Below are 23,905 nucleotides of genomic sequence, written 5' to 3' on the forward strand. Positions count from 1 at the left end.
GCAAACCTGCTCCCCTCCACCCTTACCTCAGGTGGTGTGTGTGGCCCTAGCTGTGAGTCTAACAAATTTTCCCTCCAGCCTGCCCATCCCCACCCCTTTGAAGGCTGAAACTTTATTAAAGCAGATTCGTTTAGGGTTCGGTCAGACGCCCAGAGAGGAACGCGGAACCTGGAGAGAGAGATGACGAGCCCGAGGAAAAGAAACTGTACCCAAGAAGGTAGGGACTGGACGCAGGGAAGGAACACGCGATGGCTGCCGGGCACGGGCAATCGCCAGCTGGCCGGCCCAGGGGGTGGTTTCGGGTCTTCCCGAGGCTAGAGGCTCACGACAGAGAGTCAAGATGCAGGGGACATGTATACAGGCTCGCTCGCCTTGCGAGGCCACGAGAACTCAGGCGCGCACCACCGGCCAGCGCTCCAGAGCACCGCGAGCCCACGCCACCCTCCGACTCCGAGTTCCCGTAGCTCTGCTGCGTTTCTCCCCCCGCCCCCGCTCACGGAGCGCGGGGGAAATGGGCGGGGCCTGAGCGGGGTCCGCCCCTCTTCCTGCCCTGATTGGCTGATGCAGTTGTCCATCCAGAATCTATTTTTTGATGGAGGAGGGGGGTGCCACCCGCTCTGCCCCAGATCACGTTTGCCACCCACAGCCAACCACTCTTGTCCAAGTCCGTGGGCAAGAGGCGATTGGGGGTAAGCGAGCTCGGCACCCCAGGCCCCGTCCGGTCCTCGCCGGCCCGAGGCGGAATATCCTGCACTCCAGGCCACTTCCCCATCGTGGAATCGGAGCAGCGGCCTCGCAGGAAGGCAGAAGCGAAATGTAGCGAGCCGGGTGTCGCGGTTGGACGCTCGCCTTGGCTGGGAGTGTAGCGGGGCACACGCTGGGGCTCGAGGAGGACGGCTGAGGGGGAGGAGTGATGAAAAGAGGGGGTACCCTGCACACCCCGATACCACGGGCCCCTGCTGCCACTCTCCAGGCACCCTTCATCCCCATCGAGGCGCAGGTCAGTGTTGTTGGGTCTGGGGTTGGGGAGGGGGGGGGGAAGCGGGGACTCTAGCACGCAGCGCCTTTGCAGAGTCTGAGTTGCAGGGAGGCGGCGGAAGCCGGCCAGTTACTCTTCCTTCCCACTCCTGTAGTTGGGGATGCCCAAACAGGTCTTTTTGTCCATCCCCGCCTGGGAAGGAAATGGGGCGTCCTAGGGCCCCAGGCCCATCGGTAGTGGTCTTACTGGTGATGGAGTTGAGGGACTGGCCTGCCCCCTTGCTAGCCCCCTTCCAGGTCAAAGTGGCCTGCCAGCGAGATGGGAGGGGTAGTGGTGTCAGGTTTTAACGAACGAACTCAGAAACTTTTCTGGCATGGGCGCTGTGGACTCACAGTGAGGATCTTTGAAAACAACGGTGCTGTGTTTAAGGTGGCTTGGCTGGCGACCGAGTAGATGGAGGACTCATAACTTGGACTCTAGAGTTTGAGTCTGCCTTAACCAAACCAGAGTTGACTAATCGTGAGTGTTTGGAATACTAACAGCCTGTTCATCATACCTGCAAAACCCTCTGGAATTTTTTTTTTTCTTATGAGAGCCATGCTGGTGAGCTGCAACAAGTTGGAATTAAGGCCGAGGGGATTCCTTTAAGAAAAGTGGAGCGGGGAAGACAGACACATGATTTGGGAGTGAATGCCTATTAGCTTGTGATTCTTGGATTTGCCTTCCTTGGTTTTTCTTTCCTCCTTCTCCACCTTTTACTGATACTTTTGTTTGTTTTTAAGAATTGCGCTCTGTCCAGCTGTTAGGAACTCTCGGGAACTGGGGGAGCCTAGGTAACCAAAATATGTAGGTAGTTTTATTACCCTCTGTCTCTTCAACCTAGTTAACTGCCATGCCCTAGCTGAAGCTCACTCGGCCAAGCATAGAGGAGAGAGAAAAATACAGACAAGAGCCCAGACCAGGGCCAGCCGCTGAGGTCTCTGTAATGCTGTTGACTCTCAAGGGCAGAAGTAGGTAGTAAGTAGGCCTCTGGCTCTTGGCCTTGGTCTGGCAGGCTTGCCCTGCCCCGCTGCCTGGTGAGTCCTGCTGGCATTTTCCCTCTTAGGGGGCCAGGGCAATTAGAGGTTTAGGGATGTTTCTCTGGACAGTCAGTCTCCCTGTTTGTCTGCTCTGCCTTTCCACGGCTGTCTAGTGAAAAGTCATTCCCAGAATAGTGACTGGGTAGGGGATTTGTGACTTACCGCTAAGGTAAGTAAGATAACTACACTTAACACTGAGTTCTGATCAAGATTTGAGAAGACAACCCCTGAGAACATCTCTGCCCACCCCAGGCGGCTCAGAAGGCAATGCCAAAGTCTCCTACACAGCATCTTCCTGTGGAGTCATGGTTTGCTGTCTGGTGAGGGATTGTTGGGACGAGAACCTATTGGGCCTCCACATGAAGTGGGCAGGACAGCGTAAATTTAGTGGGGGAAAAACAGCAAATAGCCACCTCTGTAACAGACTACATCATGCGCTGGAGATTGTCCTTGTAAGAACTGGTTTTTGCTATGTACTGACATGCTTCTCTCTCCCTCTCTCCCTCTCCCTCTCTCCCTCTCTCCCTCTCCCTCTCTCCCTCTCTCTCTCTCTCTCTCTCTCTCTCTCTCTCTCTCTCTCTCTCTCTCTCTCTCTCTCTCCCTCTCTCCCTCTCTCCCTCTCTCCTCTCTCTCTTCCTCCCACATAAGGTGTTCCACACAAATTCTTGTGACTTTAAGGACCAGGCAACTGAGAAAGTACAAGATCTTCTCAAGAAGGGAGACCTCTGGGAGAGAGGAGAAAGACAGCAGACATTGTCCTGGGACCAGCTGAGCCCAAGGTGCTGCTGGAAGCTGAAGGCACTCAGCAGGAGTGAGAAGAAGCCCCAGCCCCAGATTGAGGCTGTGTTCTGAACAATCGGAACTCATTTCAGCGTTCACAAGAGAGGGTTGCAGTATCAGGCACTCCAGACTCAGGTTGAGCCCTTCTCTTCTGCATGCCCCTGCTCTGAGGAGCTGGCCATTGAGAACCAAAGATTTACCCCCCTACATAGTGCAGAGCTGGGGGTAGGCATCCGCACCCCTAGTGGCAGCTGCTGCGTCTGGAGTGAAGAGTTTGTTTCCTTCCAGCCCCGGGCTGCATTGCTTGATGGGGCTGCCTTTTGGTAGATCAGTTTTTACAGTGCCAGGCAGGAGTGGAGAGCCGTGGGAAGAGGTCCTGCGGCACTCAAGCCTGGGTTCAACCCAAGACTAAACTCTTTCCCAAGTTAGAGTCGGAGCGAGAAAGAAAAATAAATAATTCTCCCCTCCTCTCCTCCCTGCCTGTCATGTCCTCTAAGCCAGAGCCAAAGGACATCCACCAGCCGAATGGTACTGGCCCTACTCCCTCACCCTGCTCTTCGGATGGCCCTGGGCGAGAGCCCTTGGCTGGGACCTCAGAGTTCCTGGGGCCTGATGAGGCTGGGGTGGAGGTGGTGGTGATTGAGTCTCGAGCTAACGCCAAGGGAGTTCGAGAGGAGGACGCGCTGCTGGAGAATGGGAGCCAGAGCAACGAAAGTGACGACGTCAGCACCGACCGGGGGCCTGCGCCACCCTCGCCGCTCAAGGAGACCTCCTTCTCCATTGGCCTGCAAGTGCTGTTCCCCTTCCTCCTGGCGGGGTTTGGGACTGTGGCAGCTGGCATGGTGCTGGACATTGTGCAGGTAAGACCCTAGGAGGATAGATTCTGCTCGCGAGCCCTCGCTTCCTCGGCCTTCTGGGAAACTTCCTCTTCATCTTGGTGTCAGAAGCAGCTGCTGCTTCCTAGAATACTGTTTCCCTTTGGACCACATCCTTGGCTTCATCCTTGTCTCTGTTACTTTCTACAGAAGCCTCCGAGAAGCCAAGTAGCCCCAGGGAGGTGGTCGGGGCAGTATTGCCTAACAGTAACAGATGAAACTCCAGTTCTCAGGCTGAAAGGAGGAGAGAGGGGCAGGGCTGTTGCTTGCCATGATGCCACAGTGCTGTTGAGATGGCTCCCTTCATGTCTGCCTTCTCTTCCCTTCCCCTTATTGGCGGTTTCAAGGATACCCATGATAGAAAGCGCCTTTTCAAGCCTTCTCTTTCCTTCTCCTGCTGGGCAGGAATTTACTCAGCTGTCAGGAGAGTCTCTGATCCAGTGAGAAAGCTCTTAAGGCATTTTGTATTGCTTGTCTTCGTGCATCCTTGGTACGGTCTCCTTGATGAGTGAGGACGGTTTGGGAATGTGGCGTAAGATCTGAAAAGGCTATAAGTGCTGGGGATGGGAACAAAACATAACCAGACCTGGGTAGAACCGTCTCTCCTTGTCTGTCACGAACCTGCTCTGGGCCCCGGCAACGGGATACCGGGTAGAAGGAACAGTAAGAGTTGGTAGGACCTGGAGCCTGCTGTATTGACTGTGTTGTGAGTCAGGGCTTACCAAGAGCCTCCAGGTTGGAGAGAGAAAGTCTTGTTTCTAAGTAAAAGTTTTTGAAGCTCAGGGAGGCGTACTGTGCTTTCTACCAGTGCTAAGTGCATCTGAGTTAATCAGGATATGGTTAGTGGCTGCTAGATACTGGCTCCATCCAAGTACAGAGGCAGGTGTTTTAGCCTGTGTCCATGGGGACCACTCCTCCGCCATCCAGGCTTCCCTCACTATGCTGTCACCCTAAAGGGTATGAAGCTCAGTATCACCTCCCCATGCTGTAGGGGTCCCCGGGCCCGTCTCGGGGGGGTTGGTTGTAGATGCTGTCTAAAATGTGCATGTAGACCCTGAGTCTTCAAGGAGAACCTTCCAACTTTGGAAGCTAATGAGAAGGACATTTGTAGCTGGCGAGAGTGCCTGGTGCTGGCCGCCTCCCCTCTCCTCAGACCTGTTATTGTGAGGACTGTTCCTACACGGAGGTTAGGAGGCCAGCTTGGGACTCCTCCCCTGCTGGTCGCTTTTCTTCCTAGGGCCAAGAGCAGGAGGAGGAGGAAGGAGGAAAGAGGAGTCTGCCTCGCCTCTCCTTTCTGAGGCCCTCATTCTCATTACCACTCTGTGAGTTCTAGATCAGTCCCATAGAGCTGCAGGGCTGACAATGCAGTTCAGTGGTCCAGTGCTTGCCCAGCGTGCACAAAGCCCCCCGTTACCATCCCCAGCACCGCAAGGCGAAAACCAGGGGGCTTCAGAACCATCATCCTGGGGTGAACTAGGAGACACTTAGTTTCTGGATAAAGATGGCGATAATGAGAAGGGGTATTGGGGGCTTTTCTGTAAGCCTAAAAAGGAAAAAGGCATCGATCTCAATTCTGTAGATGGGAAACCGAGCCATAGATACGCTGCTTGCTCATCTCTCCCAGAGCCTATGTCAGTAACCTTGTTATGGCTGGAATTTGCAACCTGGCTTAAGACCGTGAGGAGCCTGCTGTTTTTGTCATGTCTTGAAGAACAGGGCAGACTGGGAACCAGGACAATTGGTGTTGGCTTTTAAAGCGAACCAGAGCCAAAGGGCCAGGAGGATCAGTCCCTGCCCTCCCATGTGTCAGGGTTCCAGGAAAGGAACAGTCCTCTGATGTCTCGCTTTATGCCCATGGACCTGAGACATTGAGAGATTTAGGTAATGGGTACCTGGAACACCCCCCCCCGCCCCCCAGCATGTCCACAGAGGGCTGGCATCTCCCTGGGTGTGGCATCTTGCCTCATAGCAGAGCTAGGGTTCAGTTGTTGTAGATGGCACTGACTGACTTGTTCCTGGGCCCCTCCCCCTCTAGTCCCACCACAGCTGGGCTAAAGCAGGGCCCACGGATGACCACAGCAAGATGGCTGGAGCTGGTGAATGGGAGGACATGATAGGGAGTCACTCTACATCCAGGGTAGCGATGGGGGCGACAGATGCTCTTGGATACAGGAGTCACTCCTGTGCTCTCCCCTCACAGGATAAAATAACCTGCAGCGAGACAGTCTAGAAGGGCCCAAGATGGGGCCCTCTGGTGGTTGTTCAAGGTCCCTGTTGTTGGGAGCACCTCAGTACAGATACCTCCCTGGCCCAAGGTTCCACAGCAACCAAGACTGGGCTTTTCCTAGAAGACCCGCTCCTGTCTCTTGTCTGACCTCTCGCTTCACTCCGAGTAGCCCCCACAGTAAAATAAGGAGCCTAGGTTTTTCTCCAGAGTATGAAAGGAGAAGGAGACTGTAGTCTGTTGTGACTTGCCCCCTGCAGCCGGTATTTGCAAGGGAAGTAGGACCAAGCCCAGTGTTGCCTTCAGAAAAAGACTGCACAGAAGCCTCTAGCTGCCTGTGCTTTGTGACCCTCCCCCAGCTCTGTCCTGGGCTCCTGCAGGGTGTCACGTCCAGTGTCTTTCAGCCTTGGTGAGGAATGGGTGGCAGGAGGCGGTGCGTGATCGTGATCTCCGTTAGATCTCTCAACTAGATTTGAAGAGGGGGACTCCCTCTCATTTTAACGTACTCTTTACTTGCTGAGTACCCACAGAAAGTAGGCCCCTTCTCTGGTATCTTCAGAGATGGAAGTGCGCGCTCAGCGGCTTGGCCTTGGGGAAGAGGTGTGGGAGGCGGCTGGAGCCCCTGGGCAGGACGCTCAGATCCTGTTTCCCTTGATCACCTCTGCCCTGCCCACCTCTGCCTCCCGTGTTTGTCACGCTGTTTGCTGTGCCCAGCTCTGTCCCTTCAGGCAGTGCCCTGAGGCCCTCTGCTTGAATACCTGCAGGATGCCCGGGACAAGGCTCTAGCAGATGAACGTGGTGGTCTAGCCTGACCCGAGATGGTGCCTAACCCTAGAATCAGAGTTTGGGCCCGTTGAGTGCCTTCATTTCATCTCTTCCTGCCCTCACTGCTTGCTGGTGTGTTTCCGAAGCAGGAGGCTCTGCCGGATGAGGTTGCAGGTGGAGGAGCAGGTTGGATGGCCTAGGAAGGAGTCACACGCAGCAAGGCCTCTGAGCTGTGAGGCTTGACCACTGCCCTGAATCAGGGTGAGCTTTGAGTGTGGAGGCTGCTGTCTCATCGCATAGCAGGGGTCAAAGAGAGAGAACAAAGAGAAGAGGGGCCAGGATTCTGAGGAGCAATTAAAAATCCATAAGTGTTCCTCTCTAACCCACAAGCCAAGCAGCTTGCTGGACCCTGTTCCATCCCCATTGATACAGGGAGGTGTGGGTGGTAGCTTGACTAACAGCTTAGCTGACTGGTTTGGCTTCAGGGGCAGGCACTCCAAGTCAGGGTGAACAGGATGAGCCTGAATTAGGCCACCACCTTCATCTACATCACTCCGTCCTCAGCCCCTAACCTCAGGACGGCCGTGCTTTCTGGCTGGCTCTGCTTCTCATCATCCATACAGGCCATAGACCCCCAGCCTGACGGACATTTTCAAGAGGGTTTTGTGGATAGGAAAAATAAATGTAGGGATTGGCTCTTCTGTTCCAAGTGCCATCTTAGGGCTTTGCTGGGTCATAGGGTCAGGTCTTGCGAGTTCCAGGCTGTACTCTGTGAGTTGGGAAGACTTCTACTGGTCCTGGTCCTTTTCCTTGTCCGTCTGTCCCATCTCATCCCTTCCAAAACCCCACAACTTCTAGATCCCCCTGTAGTTAAAAGCAGAGAGCACACATGCATTGGAAGGAGAAGATTAGGGGTGCTCGTGGTGGCAGCTGGGGGCGGGTTAACTGAACTTTATACCTTCTTTTTTTCAGGATCGTGTTGCTTTGTAGCCCAGGCTAGACTCAAACTCACAACCTTCCTCATCATCCTGAATGGTAGGCTTACAAGCAGGCATATGCCACCACCAGGCCCAGCTGCACCTATATATATATGTATATATAAAATAAAGACATTCTATACTCCTTACAGACAGTTCAGAAAATGTCCCTTGCATATACTTGGAGTGTTCCTTTCTGCGACTTTTCTCTTTTACTGGCGTATGCCCCATTGCCCTTGCCGTCTGGAGAGCTAGCAGCTTGGGTGCAGGTAGGCAAGCATTTGGGTGAGGATAAGGCGTGGGGCTGTGTTCTGAGAGCGCTCCAGAAGCCCACAGTCAGCACACTTGTCAAGGGAGGGGAAGACTTCTTCCTTCTCTGAAGCTGCCTATCCAGTTTGAGAGGGGCAAGGCTGTTTGGGTCTCAGCAAAGGAAGCTGAATCCGTAGTGGTAACACTCCCAAAACTCATGAGGCACCTCCCAGGGGCTGCCTGGGAGGGGAGATGATACTCACCTTCCCTAGCATTAACTGAAGGGTGGGAACTGCTGTAGAGGGGGCGGGAGAGGGAGTGCTCTTCCCCCCCCCCCCCCCCCCCGCAGGAGTCTTCAGAGAGCCTAAGTCCCTTAGGAGGCGCTAAAAAGGATCCTAGGCCCAGGAGTTCAGGCAGGGGCATGCTCTAGCCCTGAAGAAATGAGTTGTTGTACTCATGGCACACACACCTCATGACACTAACAAAAAGTCAAGGTCTTTGCCTTATAGGACCACCCAGTGTTTCAGCCTCTGCTCCCTGTCCCCAGTCCATTCTGGTGGCCTCATGCATCTTGGGTTTTGGTTTTGGTTTGTTTTTTTCTCGAGACAGGGTTTCTCTGTGTAACAGCCCAGGCTGTCCTGGAACTCACTTTGTAGACCAGGCTGGCCTTGAAGATACGCGCCTGCCTCTGAGGTGCTGGGATCAAAGGCTTGTGTCCCACTGCCCGGCTTTGTTTGGGTTTGAGATAAACTCTGTCTTGTACTTTCAGCAATCTTCAGACTCTCAATCGTCCTGCCTGAGCCTCTGACTGCTAGAATTACAGACATACCATCTAGATTATTTGTTTGTTTTTAAGATCTTTATTTATTATGTGTATAATGTTCTATCTGTCTGTGTGCCAGAAGAGGGCACCAGATCTCATTACAGATGGTTGTGAACCACCATGTGGTTGCTGGGAACTGAGCTCAGGACCTCTGGAAGAGCAGTCAGTGCTCTTAACCTCTGAGCCCTCTCTCCAGCCCGTTTGTTTGTTTTTAATGTTGCAGGAAGTCTCACAACGTGAAACTATACTGTGACCTTGAAGTGTGCCCTCAGTTCCCTTTTTTCTAACTTACACTCTACGTCCACACAATGCTAATTCCCTTCTCCAGGCCCTCAGTCCTTAGCACCCACAATTCTCTTTTTATTTCTATGAATTCGATGACTACTCCAGCGTGGAATAAGTGGAATCATACAATGTTCACCCTGATGTGACTGGTTTGGTTGGTAGCACGGGACAGGATTTCCTTTTCAAGGCTGAGTCATTCAGTATTGTTGTGACATATCTCACTGGCCCACTCAGCCACTGATGGACAGTTAGATTGCTTCCACCTCTGGACTGTCGTGAGCAGGAGTACATTCCTTCAAGATCCTGCTTTCAGTTATTCTGGATAAACACTTAGAACTTGAGGGTAAGTAGTCAGGGGAAGTACTAGGGTTGCTAGATCATAATCACTCATTCATTTACCGTGTGTATATGTATTATATGGATTGGGTACATGTTATATGGGTATGTGTACGTACGTGGAAACCAGTGGTCAGCATGGGATGTTTTCTCTGCTGTTCTCCACCTATTTGTTGTTGTTGTTGTTTTTTCATTTTATTTTTGGTTTTGGGTTTTTTTGGTAGTGTGTGGGGGGGGATTTTACCTACATTATGTCTGCATCAAGTGTATGCCCTGTGCCTGGAAAGGCCAGAAAAGGGTGTCAAATTTGGGGGATTATAGACGGTTGTGAGCCACCATATGGGTATTGGGACTAGAACCTGAGGAACCTGAGTCTTCTGCAATTACAGTTAGTGGTCTCAGTCACATCTCTCCAGACTGCCTCTACTTTTTTTTTTAGATAGAGTTTCTCATTGAACCTGGAGTTCACTGGTTGGCTAAGCTGGTGGCTTAGTGATCCTCAGGGTCCCGCAGGTCTTAGTACTAAGGATACGACATGCACAACTATGCCTGGCTTTTTATAGGAGTTCTAGGGATGCACACTCAGGTACTTGGGCTTGTGTGACAGTCTCCTGACTGACAGAGCCATCTCCCCAGCTTGTTTGGTTGGTTTGGTTTGGTTTGGAGACAGGATTTCTCTCTGTGTAGCCCTGGCCGTCCTAAAACTCGCTCTGTAGATCAGGCTGCCGTCAAACTTGGAGATCCACCTGCCTCTGTCTCCCAAGTGCTGGCATTAAAGGCACGCACCATGCTTGTTTATTTTTTAAGACAGGGTCTTGCTATGTAGATAGCTGGCCATGAGCTTTCAGCAAAGCCTTTACCTCCCCAGTGCTGGGGATACAAGCATATCCACCACATACAATTCATCTCCCATGTGAGGAACTACCATACTGTTTTCATAGAAGCTGAATACTCCCACCAGTAATGCAGACGTGTTCTGATCTCCATGTCCGTACAGTCCGTGGTGTTTTCTGTCTGTCCTCTTAGCCATCCTGACAGGTGGTTTTGATTTGCAGCCTTGCTCTTGAGCATAGAGTAGAGGGACTGGAGTTTCCTGGTGGGCTCCAGTATGGCCCCTGAACTGAATGCTTGAGCAGGAACTTGATGTCTTCAGAACCTGTCTGAGGGCCCAGCTGGCCACTGTGAGGAAGCATGCTGAGAAGACAGCATGAGACCCCTCCCTGTATCTATCTGTGCGCCCGTGTCTATGCGCCTGCCCATCACAGCACCCCGTCTCTAGACACCCAAACCAGCCTTCATATCCATCCGCCTGCTGTTCGCCCTCCTCCCTTCACGAACCTGCAGACTTTCCATTCTTAAAGCCCCATGGCCCTTTAGGGCCAGGAAGGGAGGCATAACCTGGACTTCTTTAGGAGAGCCTTAGTTTTGGTCACAACTAAGGGGGCTTTCAGTCACCAGCCTGAATTCCTACAATAACTGGGGTAGAACTTTCTTTTCTTTTTTTCTTTTTGTTTTTTTGTTTGTTTGTTTGGTTTGGTTTTTGGTTTTTTGAGACAGGGTTTCTCTGTGTAGCCCTGGCTGTCCTGGAACTTGCTCTGTAGACTAGGCTGGCCTCAAACTCATAGAAATCCTCCTGCCTCTTAGTACTTTTCTGAACCTCTGGTTTTCTCATGTGCAAAATGGGAATAAAAATAGCTCTTCATTGGCTTGTTGAGGTGACTGGATAAGAAAATACATTAACATATGTCAGGAAGAAGTCGGCGGGAGAGCCAGGACCGACTGACCTAGGACTAGAACCCGCGTCTCCCGAGGCCCAGTCTCTCCCAACAGGGGTATATGTGCTTCTGTTAGCTAAGATGATGGGAGCATAGAGGAGTCAAAAATCTCTTGCCGACTACCATAGGAGAAGCACCCTCTAAATGCAGAGGAAAGTACTTGCTAAGGAAAGTACTTACTGTGGCTGAGTCCCAAAGCCCTTGGAAACAGAAACCAAACAAACGCTGTAATCACCCCAGCCCCAGACCTGTGGAGCCCGGCTCTCCACAGCTGAGACAACATCTCCCAAGGCTGAGGCCACAGAGAAACTGGATGACGGCAAGGGGGCTGCAGAGTACTGTTTGAAAGGACATTACCAAGGGGTTCTGAGGCAAAGCCAACTCGGGGTGATTCCCCTGTGTGTCCCCACGAAAGCATACGGAAGGGACAATCAGACTAGGAGCTTCTCCTGTTCTGGAAGGGGGTTGGGCTGTGCTTTCTGGAATTCTTGGGCTTATTGTACTCCCAGGCTTCTCTCAGGGAGGTTGGGTGCCTGTGTGCTCGCCCCCGCTGGTCCTGTTCTCCCTCCTGTCCCCTGACCCCACACTCTGTTCAGCTTCAGTGCCACTCCTTTGAGGTACTGAGGTTCTTGGGCTCTCTGTTTATCTTACAGCACTGGGAGGTCTTCCAGAAGGTGACAGAGGTCTTCATCCTGGTGCCTGCACTGCTGGGGCTCAAAGGGAACTTGGAGATGACCCTGGCATCAAGGCTGTCCACTGCAGTGAGTGTCCTAGCTGTGGGGAGCAGGGGAGAGGGGCAGGGAGAAGATAATGGGTAACATGGAGACAAGTAGGCGTCCACACGACTCCCTGGGCCTGTGAAGGGAAGGGAAGCCGTGGAGGGAGATCCCAGACTGGGTGTCCTGTCCCCAGGCAGGGGCTCCCTGCCCAGAATGGTTCCCAGGCTTGGACTCTGGATGTCCCTGCCTTCCCTGGATGCCTGCCCCACCTCCTGCTTTGCAACCTGCCTCGTGACTGTTTGTGCAGCTTCGACAGGCAGGCATCACGCTGGTCCCTCCAGCCACACAGGTGGGGGCCTCCTCTGATCTCCAGCCCTACTCTGCAGCTGGGCAGGAGCAGAGCCAGGCCCTCCCCACAGCCCTCCCAACCATCCCCCTTCCCCATCACAGCTTCTTCGAGAGAGAATAGGCATTTCCATCTCCCACAGTCCTTTCTGTCTGCCACAGCCATTCGTGGACTAAGCCCAATAGACAGCCATGGCTGGGAGGCATGACGTGTTAGAACCCAAGAGACCAGGCATGACCCTCTGTGACCAGTTCTGGAGAAGACAGTGTAGAGGGCAGCCAGCCTAATGCACCCCTTGCTCTTCCTTTCTTCTGGCTGGTGCCACCCACTCCTTTCCAAATACTGGCAGCCTCAGGCCTGGACCAACAACTGACCTTGCCTTCCCTGAGAGAACAAGCTGCCTCAGCATCATGCAGATCCATGAAGGATCGTGCTGGCTGGATAAACAAGACAGGGTGGAATCTACCTCAGCTCCCCTCACATCCTGGAACTCATCTGCCTTGGGTGCTTTCATAGCCGAGTCCCAGAATCTTAAGCTATCGGCATTGCTTTTTGATCCAGTCTAACAGATAGAACCCCAGGCCCCGTGCAGCAAGCTCCAACCCTTCACCCCCCCTCTTCCAGGCCAATATTGGACAAATGGACACACCTAAGGAACTCTGGCGGATGATCACGGGGAATATGGCCCTCATCCAGGTAAGAAAACATGGACCAGAGACAATAAGCTAAGCATCCCCTTAGTCAGGAATCCCTGAAAGGCTTAGGTCAGCCCAGCAGGCTCCTAAGAGGATCTCCAGCATCCTGTAAAGTAGGCTAGGAGGTGACTAGTTACTCAGGAAAATGGCCAGGATAGGGAGGACCTCAGCAGCTTCCGTGTCACATGTCAGGCTCTAGATGGATCAGAGGCTTTTGAGCCTGCACCAGTCTTTGCGGTAGAATCAGACTCGTGAGTGTTGGAGTGTCCTCTGCCAGTGTTGTCCCATCTCCCCAGAGGCCACAGAGATCGAATGTCTTCCCCCTTAGGTCCAAGGTCTTGGCTCTGACTGATCTCACCTCATCTCCAGTCAGCCAGTAGCGAGCGTGTCCTGGGTTTTTGCACGGTGCACTACCCTGTACTAGGGTCAGAACTAAGACAAAATAAAGGCTTCCTTCTAGCCTGCAAGGGCTGTAGAGTCCAGTCCTGCCTGCTTGCTAAGAGTTAGGAAGAGTCCATTGAGTAACCTCAACTAGGGAACTCTGCTCCAGGCTCTCCGCATGACCACGTCTCTCCGCAGGTGCAGGCCACGGTGGTGGGCTTTCTGGCATCCATCGCTGCCGTCGTCTTTGGCTGGATCCCTGATGGCCACTTTAGTATCCCGCATGCCTTCCTGTTGTGCGCCAGCAGCGTGGCCACAGCCTTCATTGCCTCCTTGGTGCTGGGTAAGAGAGGGAAGAAGGCACGGGTGAGGATGCTGCTCCCGGGGTGTTGACCCTGCCCGGCATCTCGGTGCCGTCTTTTGTTAATTGGGGCTCCTCTTTTCCTTCTCACCCCATGTGGCCTGACTCTCACTAGGTATGATCATGATTGGAGTTATCATTGGGTCTCGAAAAATCGGGATCAACCCAGACAACGTGGCCACGCCCATCGCTGCTAGCCTGGGCGACCTCATCACCTTGGCACTCCTCTCTGGCATCAGCTGGGGACTCTACCTGGAACTGAGTAAGGCTGAGGCCACTGAAAATGGCGTGGGTGGACTCTGGGAGAGATGGGGACCATTTTGCAAACGCGTGAAGATTTTCGCCATATTGTTAATTGTATGAACGGTTTGCCACACCTCCCGGTCCTGGGGAGGCTGGACAGGCTCTCGTCTCGGTTCACAGGCAGGCAGCAGAAGGGAGAGGTTCAGAACTCATCCCTGCTTCGTCCTAGGGGTTTTGTTTCTCTTGGAGGGATGAGATGTGGAAAGGGGAAAGAAAAGAATGGAAGACTAGAATCTTCTTGTAAACTGAAGAAGGGGGAGGGGAGGGATTTCTGGGATCAGACCAAGACACACACAGTCTGGCGTCTGCCTCTGTTAACTTTACTGCCTGAGCTGGTCGTGATGGTGCACACCTATGATCCCAGCCACTCGGGAGGTGAAAACCAGAAGAGAGTGAGACTAAGGCCAACTTGGGCTACATAGCAAGGCCTTGTCTCAAATCGGAAATGAGAACTCTCTGCCTTCGTTTCCTCCTCTGGCCTCACTGCCTCCTGGGTGCACAGTGGTGATGAGATGGGGTGATGCTCTTCCAGGCATCCGGGGTAGACTTAGGTTGAAGGGCTGGTCTCAGGACATCTGCAAGCTGAGCTGGGGGAGCTGGGGACTGGGGCCCTGGTACTTATCTCCCTCTGCTGTCTGCCCTCTCAGAGCACTGGCGATACATCTACCCCCTGGTGTGTGCCTTCTTCGTGGCCCTGCTGCCTATCTGGGTCATGCTAGCCCGAAGGAGCCCAGCCACACGGGAGGTGTTGTATTCAGGCTGGGAGCCCGTCATCATTGCCATGGCCATCAGCAGGTAGGCTGGGGCCCCGAGTGTACACCCCTGTGCCCCTCCCACCTCACTGTAGACCCCATCTGAAATCCCAGAGCAGGAAAAATGGAGTACATACTAGAAATGCATCCATAGTGTCAGGCATGTGTCCTGCTATTGCAAGTGACAGGAACCAAAGCAGGACGTATTGACCTTGGGAACTACAAAAAAAAGCAGCTGTACCTAGGGACACGCACAGTGCTATTGAGACCCTGGAAGTCTACCACTCTGCCTTCCCTGTGGTGATCAGCAGTCCAGCTTTCCACCCTTCTGGCTCCTCCCAGCTCCAGCAAGAGGAGAGACGCTTTCCCCCAACAGTTGCACAAAGGCCCAGTATAGAATGTCATTGCTTCCTGTTCAGTTGGCCACAGTTCTGTCCTTGAATCAGTCATTCGGTCTTGGGAATGCAGCTGTCTGGTTGGATGGGGAGATTAGCCACAATTGCAGCAGCGATACCTGGACCACAGTGACTGAGTCTGAAAGAGCTGGAGCCATTGCCATTACCATAGCAGAAATCAGTGCTGAGCAGGCATGCGACCATGGTCCTCACGGGAAGGTGGCTCCACTCACACCTTGTCCCAGCGTCACTGTGCCAAGTCAGGAGATTATGAGCAGCAACTGCTGCATGCGAGAAAACCCAAGACTGAAAGGAGAGACTCCTGGAAGCCACTTGACTGCCCTTGTCCCCAACATTAGATAGGCCTATGGGAAGGAGAAAAAGACAAGGTCTCCTGAGTAAATTGGGAGCATGAGGGTCACGGGAGAGGGTAGAAGGGGAGGGGGAGGAAAAGAGGGGAGCGGAGAAAATGTATAGGTAAAAAAAAAAATAGGCCTATGGCTCTCATCCATTGTCTTTGTGTCTCTTTAGTGTGGGCGGCCTCATCTTGGACAAGACTGTCTCGGACCCCAACTTTGCAGGAATGGCTGTCTTCACACCTGTGATTAATGGTGAGACCTTAGCATCAGCTGCTGGCGGACAGCTGGACACAGCTTCTGTGTCAGTCGGGGTTTCAGCAGGCTAGAGAGGAAAAGACTTAAAGACAGAGGTGGGGTAAAATACCAACAGGGGACCATGAGGCCCCCAGAAGTTATCAACATGAACGTCTCCAGCCCTGAAGGGCCAAGGGGACCCAGACATCATCCTGTGGGGGTCCAGTTAGAATTCCAGGCTACCCCCTGCAAGAGTGAGCTCTTGCCCAAAAACAGAATAGGGTCTAGAAAAGAAAAAAAAAACCACTAGACCCCTCTCGCTGCTCACCTGGTACCTCCCGCTGCACAAGTGAAGTAAAGGCATCCAGCGTGGGAGACTGGTGTGAGGCCTGCAGCCGTCCACCGCTCAGGGCTCAGGGCAAAGCCGAGAAGTGCAGAGGCTGGGGTGGGGTGTGACGTTAGAGGCAAACAGTGTAACTGGCAATTTACTGGGACAGTACCAGATTCGAAGTCACACTTCCCACTGGAAACTGGTTATTGAGTCTGTGAGCTCTGGGTGCCTGCCTGGGTCTGCTCCGGAGCAAGCAGGTGTCTGTGCTACACAGTCAGGCTAGATCCCTGCCAACACACTCAGAGCCACTTCAGTGGCACGTGGAACCATCACGCCTGCACGTAAGGAAAACTGAGAGCCTAGAGGATTCCTAAGAAGCGGTGAAATATTTGTCTTCTTCCGTCACATTCTCTTCTCCTGGCACAAAGGCAAGGGCTATGTCGGCATCGACTCTAATGAGAGCAGAAGGCAAGGCCTCTGCAGATAAAAGAGAATACGGAGGCTTCCTCCCAGCCCTTCCTACTCCAAGTCTGAGTCCTGTGTGTCTCTCTGCAGGTGTCGGGGGCAACCTGGTGGCTGTGCAGGCCAGCCGCATCTCCACTTTCCTCCACATGAACGGCATGCCTGGGGAGAACTCTGAGCCAACTCCTCGCCGCTGCCCCAGTCCGTGCACCACCTTCTTCAGCCCTGGTAAGAACAGCATCTCAGCCTCCTGGGTCCATCCCTGCCTCGAGGAAGGGGGTCTACAGACAGGACCTTCACTAGAGAGTCACCTGGGGCCCCTGGTTCAAGGTTCTCCTCTGCTGGGCTGTGCCTGCTATTCTGAAGAGTCGGGCCTGGAGGAGACATTGTCTTCTCCTGAAACACTCTGGAGACACAACTGTGTGCTGGCCTAGAACATGGCATTGACCATCCTGTGACCTTCCTGTCTTCCTCTTTCCTCTTCCAGACGTGAATTCCCGCTCAGCCCGGGTCCTCTTCCTCCTCGTGGTCCCAGGGCACCTGGTGTTCCTCTACACCATCAGCTGTATGCAGGGTGGGCACACCACCCTCACGCTCATCTTCATCATCTTCTACATGACAGCTGCACTGCTCCAGGTATGGCCTCGCGGAAGCGGGAGAGCCCAGGCGCCCACAAGGAATCAGAACCCCAAGTCTGGGCCTGGTCTCTGTACCTGGACAGCCACTAGCCAGGACTCAGGAGGAGAGTTACTGCTGTGCTGTGTGACTTCAGCCTAGTCGAGTCCCTTCTCAGCCTCAGTGATACATTTCCAAAGAGAGAGCAATGGGCCAGCGGCAGGGTTACAGACAGGTGGATACAGGGTGCCTGACAGGGAGACTTGCACCACCTGCCCCCTGCTGGGCCTTACCCCAAAGCTCCACTTGACTGGTGTGCATTCCGGGCTTCGTTTAAATAAAGGACTCACAGCTACACAGCTAGAACAAGCGTCAAACCGCTTTAGAGACAAATCCAGCTTCAGGACTCACCAGCCTTGCTGTTCTGTAGCGCTGTGCTACTTCTCCCTGTGTTGTTGCTGGATTTGATTAAGCCATTCTCCTGTTGGTAAACAGCTATCCTGCCAAACCCCCGACTCAGTCCTTAGGAAAGCTGTGTGTTAGGAATCTCGGAAAGAGCCATACGCTGTTTCCCAGCAGAAGTTACCCAAATCACCGTGCTCCCTTGCAAATGCCATCAGGTGCACCAGTGATGGGAAAGGAGCGTAGGTATGCCAAGGGGCTGCTGTGGCTGTGCGAGGCCAAACCTTCATCCCGTCTCCTATCTGGGAAGACCCTAAGGTCAGTTTTAGCTATGCCTCCTTCTCTAAATCTGTGGAGAAGCAGACTTCTGCCAGGTCGCTGTGCACCTGTCCTGGCATGTGTCCTTGCGCGACTCAGGAGGCTAGATGTGAAGACAGCTGCCGCCATTTCCGTCCTAGGCATCTAGTCACACTCTTAATGTGGCACTCTGCTGCAGCTGTCAAAAGGGCTGTGACATTCCAGGGAGGCTGGACTGCAAAGCCAGGGCCAGGGCCAGGGCCAAGGGAATCCAAGGTGGCTGTGCACCGCGCAGGGGCGGATGTGAAAGGCCCTAGAATAGTAATCACTGGTTTCTGCACCTGAGTCCCTTAAGGCGGAACTTTCATACCACAGTCTTTACAAAGTGCAAGAATAAATGCTCCCAGTTGACCATGGCAGAGCCTAACCATTAGAAAGTGTCTTGTTCTCTAGAGATGGAGATGGCTCAGCGGTTAAGAGCACTGAATGCTCTTCCAGAGGGCCTGGGTTCAGTTCCCAGCACCCACATGGCAGTTCACAGCTGTCTGTATTGTTTAGTTCTGGGGGACCTGGCACCCTCATACAGACATGTATACATACAGGCAAAACACTAATGCATATAAAAATAAACAATTTAAAAAGAAGGAAAGAAAGAAAGGATCTCATTCTCATTCAGACACGGTCATGTGGGGACCCCTCAACCCCTCAGCCAGGCACTAGCGCTCTAGATGAAGCGCAGCCCCAGTGGCAGAGTGCATGTAAATCCGATTAAGATGTGAACTCCTGTTGGGAAGGCCCGGGGTTAGGCCTGGGATTGTGCATTTGTGACACACTCCCCACTGCAATTGATACTCCTGGTCCTGGACCCAGTACCTAGATTCTGATCTTGCTCTTCTCAACTGTCTGAAATTACAGAAAGTACAAAAACCCAAAGTAGTAGCTAATCCAGAACGAGTTTTGAACGGCTGTGCATCATTACTGACTTTATATTTAGCTGACTTGTTCATAAACCTTTTTTACAGATGATGTTAGAATAAACTTAGATTGTTTGAGACCACAACGGGCTAGAAAGAGTGAAGAGAAAGCAGCTTGGATAGTCAGCTGTTACCCAGGTGACGAAGGAGGAAGATGCTTGTACGAGAAACTGGCTCTAACTGCCAGCCCCTACCAGGCTCCTGGAGAGGCCAGCATGGCAGGAATTGCAGTAACTCAAGAATGGTCTGATCCAGAATTACAGGCAAGGACAGAGTTCCTGTAAGGGCAGGATTTAGCTTAGAAGCCCCCGGCTTAGTGTGAGCTGTCCTGGCAAAAAGGTTGTGACCGGCCAAGCCTTGGGATACACTGAACAGGTCAGTCATGTGGCCTCTGGCTCCCCCTGCAGGTGGAGGGTGGTTACAGGCAGAACCCTTCTGTCTCTCCAGGTGCTGATTCTCCTGTACATCGCAGACTGGATGGTGCACTGGATGTGGGGTCGGGGCCTGGACCCGGACAACTTCTCCATCCCATACTTGACAGCTTTGGGGGACCTGCTTGGCACTGGGCTCCTAGCACTCAGCTTCCATGTCCTCTGGCTCATTGGGGACAGAGACACTGATGTTGGGGACTAGCTTAGCCGTTCAGCCCATTCTCTACCCCTCTGCACTTTCTATTCTATTTGGATCTTTTCCCTTTCATCTCCCCACCCCACCCTACACTACACTCCCACATCTTTCTGGGATTTCATTTTGATACCAAATTCTCATTATTTTCAATGGGAATTTTTATACATTGAGCCAAGTTTGGATAGCAAGAATTCAGGAAGGACAGGTGGACTGAAATAAGCAGGAAAAGTAGACTTTTGAGACAATCACCAAGTGCAATTCCATGGTGGGTGCCTCCTGGTGAGGTAGATTGGGACCTTGGCATTCTGTCTGGCATCTGGGGACCTTTGGATTAGCTTTAGCGACCTCAGCCCTGGCCCTAATGAGAAACTCTTTGTAAGTGGGCTCTGGGTTGTTTTCAGTTTGTTTGAACAGAGGGATGAGGGCTAATTAACACTCCCACACATATATGTACTTCTGTAGAAATGGACCAACTTCAAAGCCCTGGGCAGGAGAAAGCGGCTTCAGCTCCTAGTAATCACAGCCCTGTTGTTCTGGGCCAGCCTGCACACAGTCAGGTGATCCGACTGTTCCATCTGTGTACGTGTGCCTTGCCCAACTGCCCGATTGCTGTCCAGCCGAACGAGCGGTGGCCTGGGCTCTCCATGGATCACTGTCATCCACAGGTCTCCAGAGGCCCCCCCCCTGAGTCTAGAGATCCTCGTGTCTGTTCAGGCCACTTCTCTGATTGTCCCCAAGCACTCCCTTTCCCCACAGCTTACCGGATGATAGGCTTCCAAGACTGGGGACAGGACAAGGAAACGTGGCAAATGAGACCAGTGTGAGTTGCGGGTGTCTCACTGCTGTTTAACCACATGGTTTGTCTTGGCCTCTGTCGCTTCCTGAACAGAGGTCAGTCGGCCTTTCTCTGGGCTCCTGTCCACTGACATTCCTTACCCATTCACTCATTCAGCAAATCTCAGCCTCCCTCCACGAGCCTCTCCACCGCGCAACAGCCATGGGGTGCCTACCGCGTTAGGTCCAGTGCCAGGCATTGACTAGCCAGTGCTGAGGGGATCACAGCCCTAACCTCACCTCATTCCCTAGGTTACAGAGGCCATGTGCCCCTTTCGGTCTGGCAGTAAACGTTCCCTCGCTGTGGGTATCTGTGCCTACTTCAAGGCAAGGTCTCCCTCATTCCCTCTTCAGACCCGGACTCCGCAGTGATTACCGGCCCCATTGCTCTGGCAGTTTCGTGTCCTAAAATACACCACCATCCCCCATACATCTCACCACACACTCAGAGGAAAGTTTAGAACAAGCAAGCTGGCTATTAGTTGGCTGCTTTGGTATTTGCCTGTACATGATCAGAAGGAAACTGGAGTCTCTTCCCCAAACAGCTCAGCAACTGGGCTGCTCCCTAGCCTGTTTGTAGGAGCCCATAGACTCTTCCCCTGTGTAGCCTAAGGATCACCGTGCAAGAAAAGGGTTACGCTGTACCTGAACCTACGGAAACTTCACACCCTTGTTCCTCCCACATTACCTGAAATCATAGAACCTTAGAATTGGAAGGAGTCGTAGAGATTCTTCTAGTTGAAGTTCTGTCGAGCAGAATAATACCAATCTGGGCTTGTTTCTGCTTTTCCCTCTGGCCTAACTCCACCCCCAAACACAGGCTTGTATAGGCATCAAAGCCCGAGACTGTGACCCCAGGCTCCCCAGCCGCTTACCCTATCCTGATTTCTGGTGTTGCATCAGGTTGTCTAGAGACTGGATCATCCCTCTTTGCCCAGAAAACAGAAAGGTAGGCACACCCACCCAGCAGTTGTGCGCAGAGGAGGACTGGCGTGAGGGAAGTTGACTTCAGTAGAAGATTCATCTCTTCCCTCTCCCCCCCCCCCCCCGGTTTCACCTATTGCATGTACTTTTGGCCTGACTGGAAGAAACAAAATTAGTTTACTTTCATATCCTTCAAAAATTACAGAACTGTGTCTTAAGAGAATTATTTATAGTTGCTATAACTGAATTGACAAATGTCGACTTAACTGATAAATTATATTTGGTAAAATAAAGTGGAAGTTTATTTCAATGGCTGGCATTCCTGTGCGTCTCATCAGAAAAGCAGCCTCAGGCTGGAGAGATGGCTCAAAGGTTAAGAGCACTGGCTGCTCTTCCAGAGGTCCTGAGTTCAGTTTCCAGCACCCACATGGTGGCTCACAACCATCTATGAGATCTGGTGCCCTCTTCTGGCCTGCAGGCATAGATGTAGGCAGAACATTGTATACATAATAAATAAAAATAAACAATCTGCCAGGCGGTGGTGGCGCACACCTTTAATCCCAGCACTCAGGAGGGAGAAGCAGGCGGATGTCTGCAAGTTCGAGGCCAGCCTGGTCTATAAGAGCTAGTTCCAGGACAGACTCCAAAGCTACAGAGAAACCCTGTCTCGGAAAACTAAAAAAAAAAAAGAAAAAAGCAGCCTCAACCATTTTCTTGGACCCCATCCTGCGGTCCCAGTCCCTCCTCAGAAGTGAGAAGGGGCCAATGCGTGACAAGCAAGAACCCACCTGAGGGTAGTAGGCACATCTGTTGAGAAATGAGCAGTGGTGGTGTGGATTGGATTTCAGAGGCTAAGAGCGGAGCCCTTGGGTTCAGAGATATTAGACTCTGGTTTCCCACCCCCATTAACGCGGTCTCTTTTTGTGCCGGCGATAATGGTATCTATAAATTAGAATCCCTGCCTTGCAGAGGTTTATAGTCAAGTCGAATCAAAGTAGAAATGCTTTTTACCTGGAGTATTTACCATGTCCCTTCACTGTGTTCAACCCTATAAACCTTGAGAAACTTACAGAACTGGTTCCAAAGGAATTGTGCTTCTACTTGGATTTATATGACCTTCCACAAACACTGACCCCTCTCAGCTTGTTTCCTAACCTGAATTTTCATAGGATACAGGATATATGTTGTTCAGAAGGTAGTTGTGAGATGCACAAAGTTCTGTTCCAGGTACTTGCTAAGCCACGAAGTACTACAAAATATTTAAAATGGATATGTTATTCAGCATTCCTTTGCTGTAACAAAATACCTGAGATAACCAACTTATAAAAAGGGAAGGGAGCCGGAGAGAGGACTCAGAGGTTAAGAGCTTGTCTGCTCTTGTACAGGACCACAGTTTGGTTCCCAGCATCCAACTCAGGCAGCTCACAGCCTGATACCCTCTTCCAGCCTCCATGGCCACCTGCACAGACACTGTGGAAAGACGAGCTCGTGTACGTGTGCGCCCATGTGGGCGCACACATCTGGTTTTGCTTTGTTTGGCTTGGTTTGGTTTGGTTTTTCAAGACAGTGTTTTTCTGTAGCTTTGGAGCCTGTCTTAGAACTAGCTCTTGTAGACCAGGCTGACCTCAAACTGACAGATGCCCCTGCCTCTGCCTCCCGAGTGCTGGGATTAAACGCGTGTGCCACCGCCACCCAGCCTTGCTTTCTTGTTTCAGTACAAAGTTAATAAGCCTCCTTTCTGGGCTGTGGAGTAGATGCTGGCAAGGAATTCATGGTAGGGTGGGCTGCAGCTTGTGGCCACCAGCAAAAAGAAAACAACAACAACAAAAATAAACACGGGAGGACTGGTGTTCCACAGTCCACTACAAAGCATACCCTCAATGATGTAAAATGACCCCTTAATCCCCACCCATTAAGTGTCTGGTACTTGCCAGTAGTGCTCAGCTGAGGACAACGTCTCTAATACATAGACCTTTAAGAAACATTCCCTGCTAAACTATAGCAATGGGACCAGTGGAGACCAGTGATGAGCAGTGTCCAGCCACCACAGGGTTAGCTGAGAAAGACCTCGTCAAGCATGGGGTTCAGGGAGGAGAGGGGAAGGGAAGCCATTCTACAGAGGGATCAGAAGTAAAAAGTCAATCTGTTATTTTTGAGAACAGAAAACAGTTCAAAAGGCCTAGAAGCTGACCTCACAGCCAGTGAGACACATTGTGGGGGTCAGGGAAGAAGGCAGGGATAGTTTTTGTTTTGTGTTTTGAGACTTGCCATGGATCAAGAATGACCTTGAAGGGTGGACAGATGGCTCAGTGGTTAAAAAACACTGGCTGCTCTCCCAGAATATCTGAACCCAGATATTCTGGGAGCATAGCAGCTCACAACTGTCTGTAACTCCAGTTCTGGGGGATCCAACACCTTCACACAGATATACATGTAGGCGAAACACCAATGCACATAACATACAAACAAATAGATCATTTTAAAAGAATGAGTCAGGCAGTGGTGGCACATACCTTTAATCCCCGCACTTGGGAGACAGAAGCAAATGGATCTCTGTGAGTTCAAGACCAACCTGGTCTCCACAGAAGAAACCCTGTCGAGAGAGAGAGAGAGAGAGAGAGAGAGAGAGAGAGAGAGAGAGAGAGAGAGAGAGATTGAGATTGAATCTGAATTGTCTGAATGTCTGATTTCCTGCCTCTGGGATCACAGGCATGTGCCACCGTTTCCAATTTATACAGTGCTGTAGA

At 52.2% G+C, this 23,905-nt stretch overlaps 1 protein-coding gene across 2 annotated transcripts; it reads left to right on the top strand.

Annotated features, from left to right (window-relative positions):
• The first annotated feature begins 605 nt into the window (after positions 1-605).
• Slc41a1 (solute carrier family 41 member 1) lies at positions 606-21,462 on the top strand. Of its 2 annotated transcripts, none has more exons than XM_005348328.3 (11): positions 606-1,000; positions 2,707-3,698; positions 11,801-11,908; positions 12,837-12,908; positions 13,487-13,631; positions 13,765-13,911; positions 14,600-14,747; positions 15,631-15,710; positions 16,579-16,713; positions 16,973-17,121; positions 19,221-21,462. In XM_005348328.3, exons 2-11 carry the CDS (start codon positions 3,324-3,326, stop codon positions 19,404-19,406), a joined length of 1,545 nt encoding a protein of 514 aa, XP_005348385.1. In that variant the 5' UTR covers positions 606-1,000; positions 2,707-3,323; the 3' UTR covers positions 19,407-21,462. The 2 variants fall into 2 exon arrangements, with proteins under 2 accessions (XP_005348385.1, XP_013202224.1); XM_013346770.2 differs by having other exon boundaries at positions 2,737-3,698.
• Positions 21,463-23,905: the final 2,443 nt, after the last annotated feature.

The sequence above is a fragment of the Microtus ochrogaster genome, chromosome 6 (genome assembly GCF_000317375.1).
Source record: "Microtus ochrogaster isolate Prairie Vole_2 chromosome 6, MicOch1.0, whole genome shotgun sequence".
Classification (NCBI taxonomy): Eukaryota; Metazoa; Chordata; class Mammalia; order Rodentia; family Cricetidae; genus Microtus; species Microtus ochrogaster.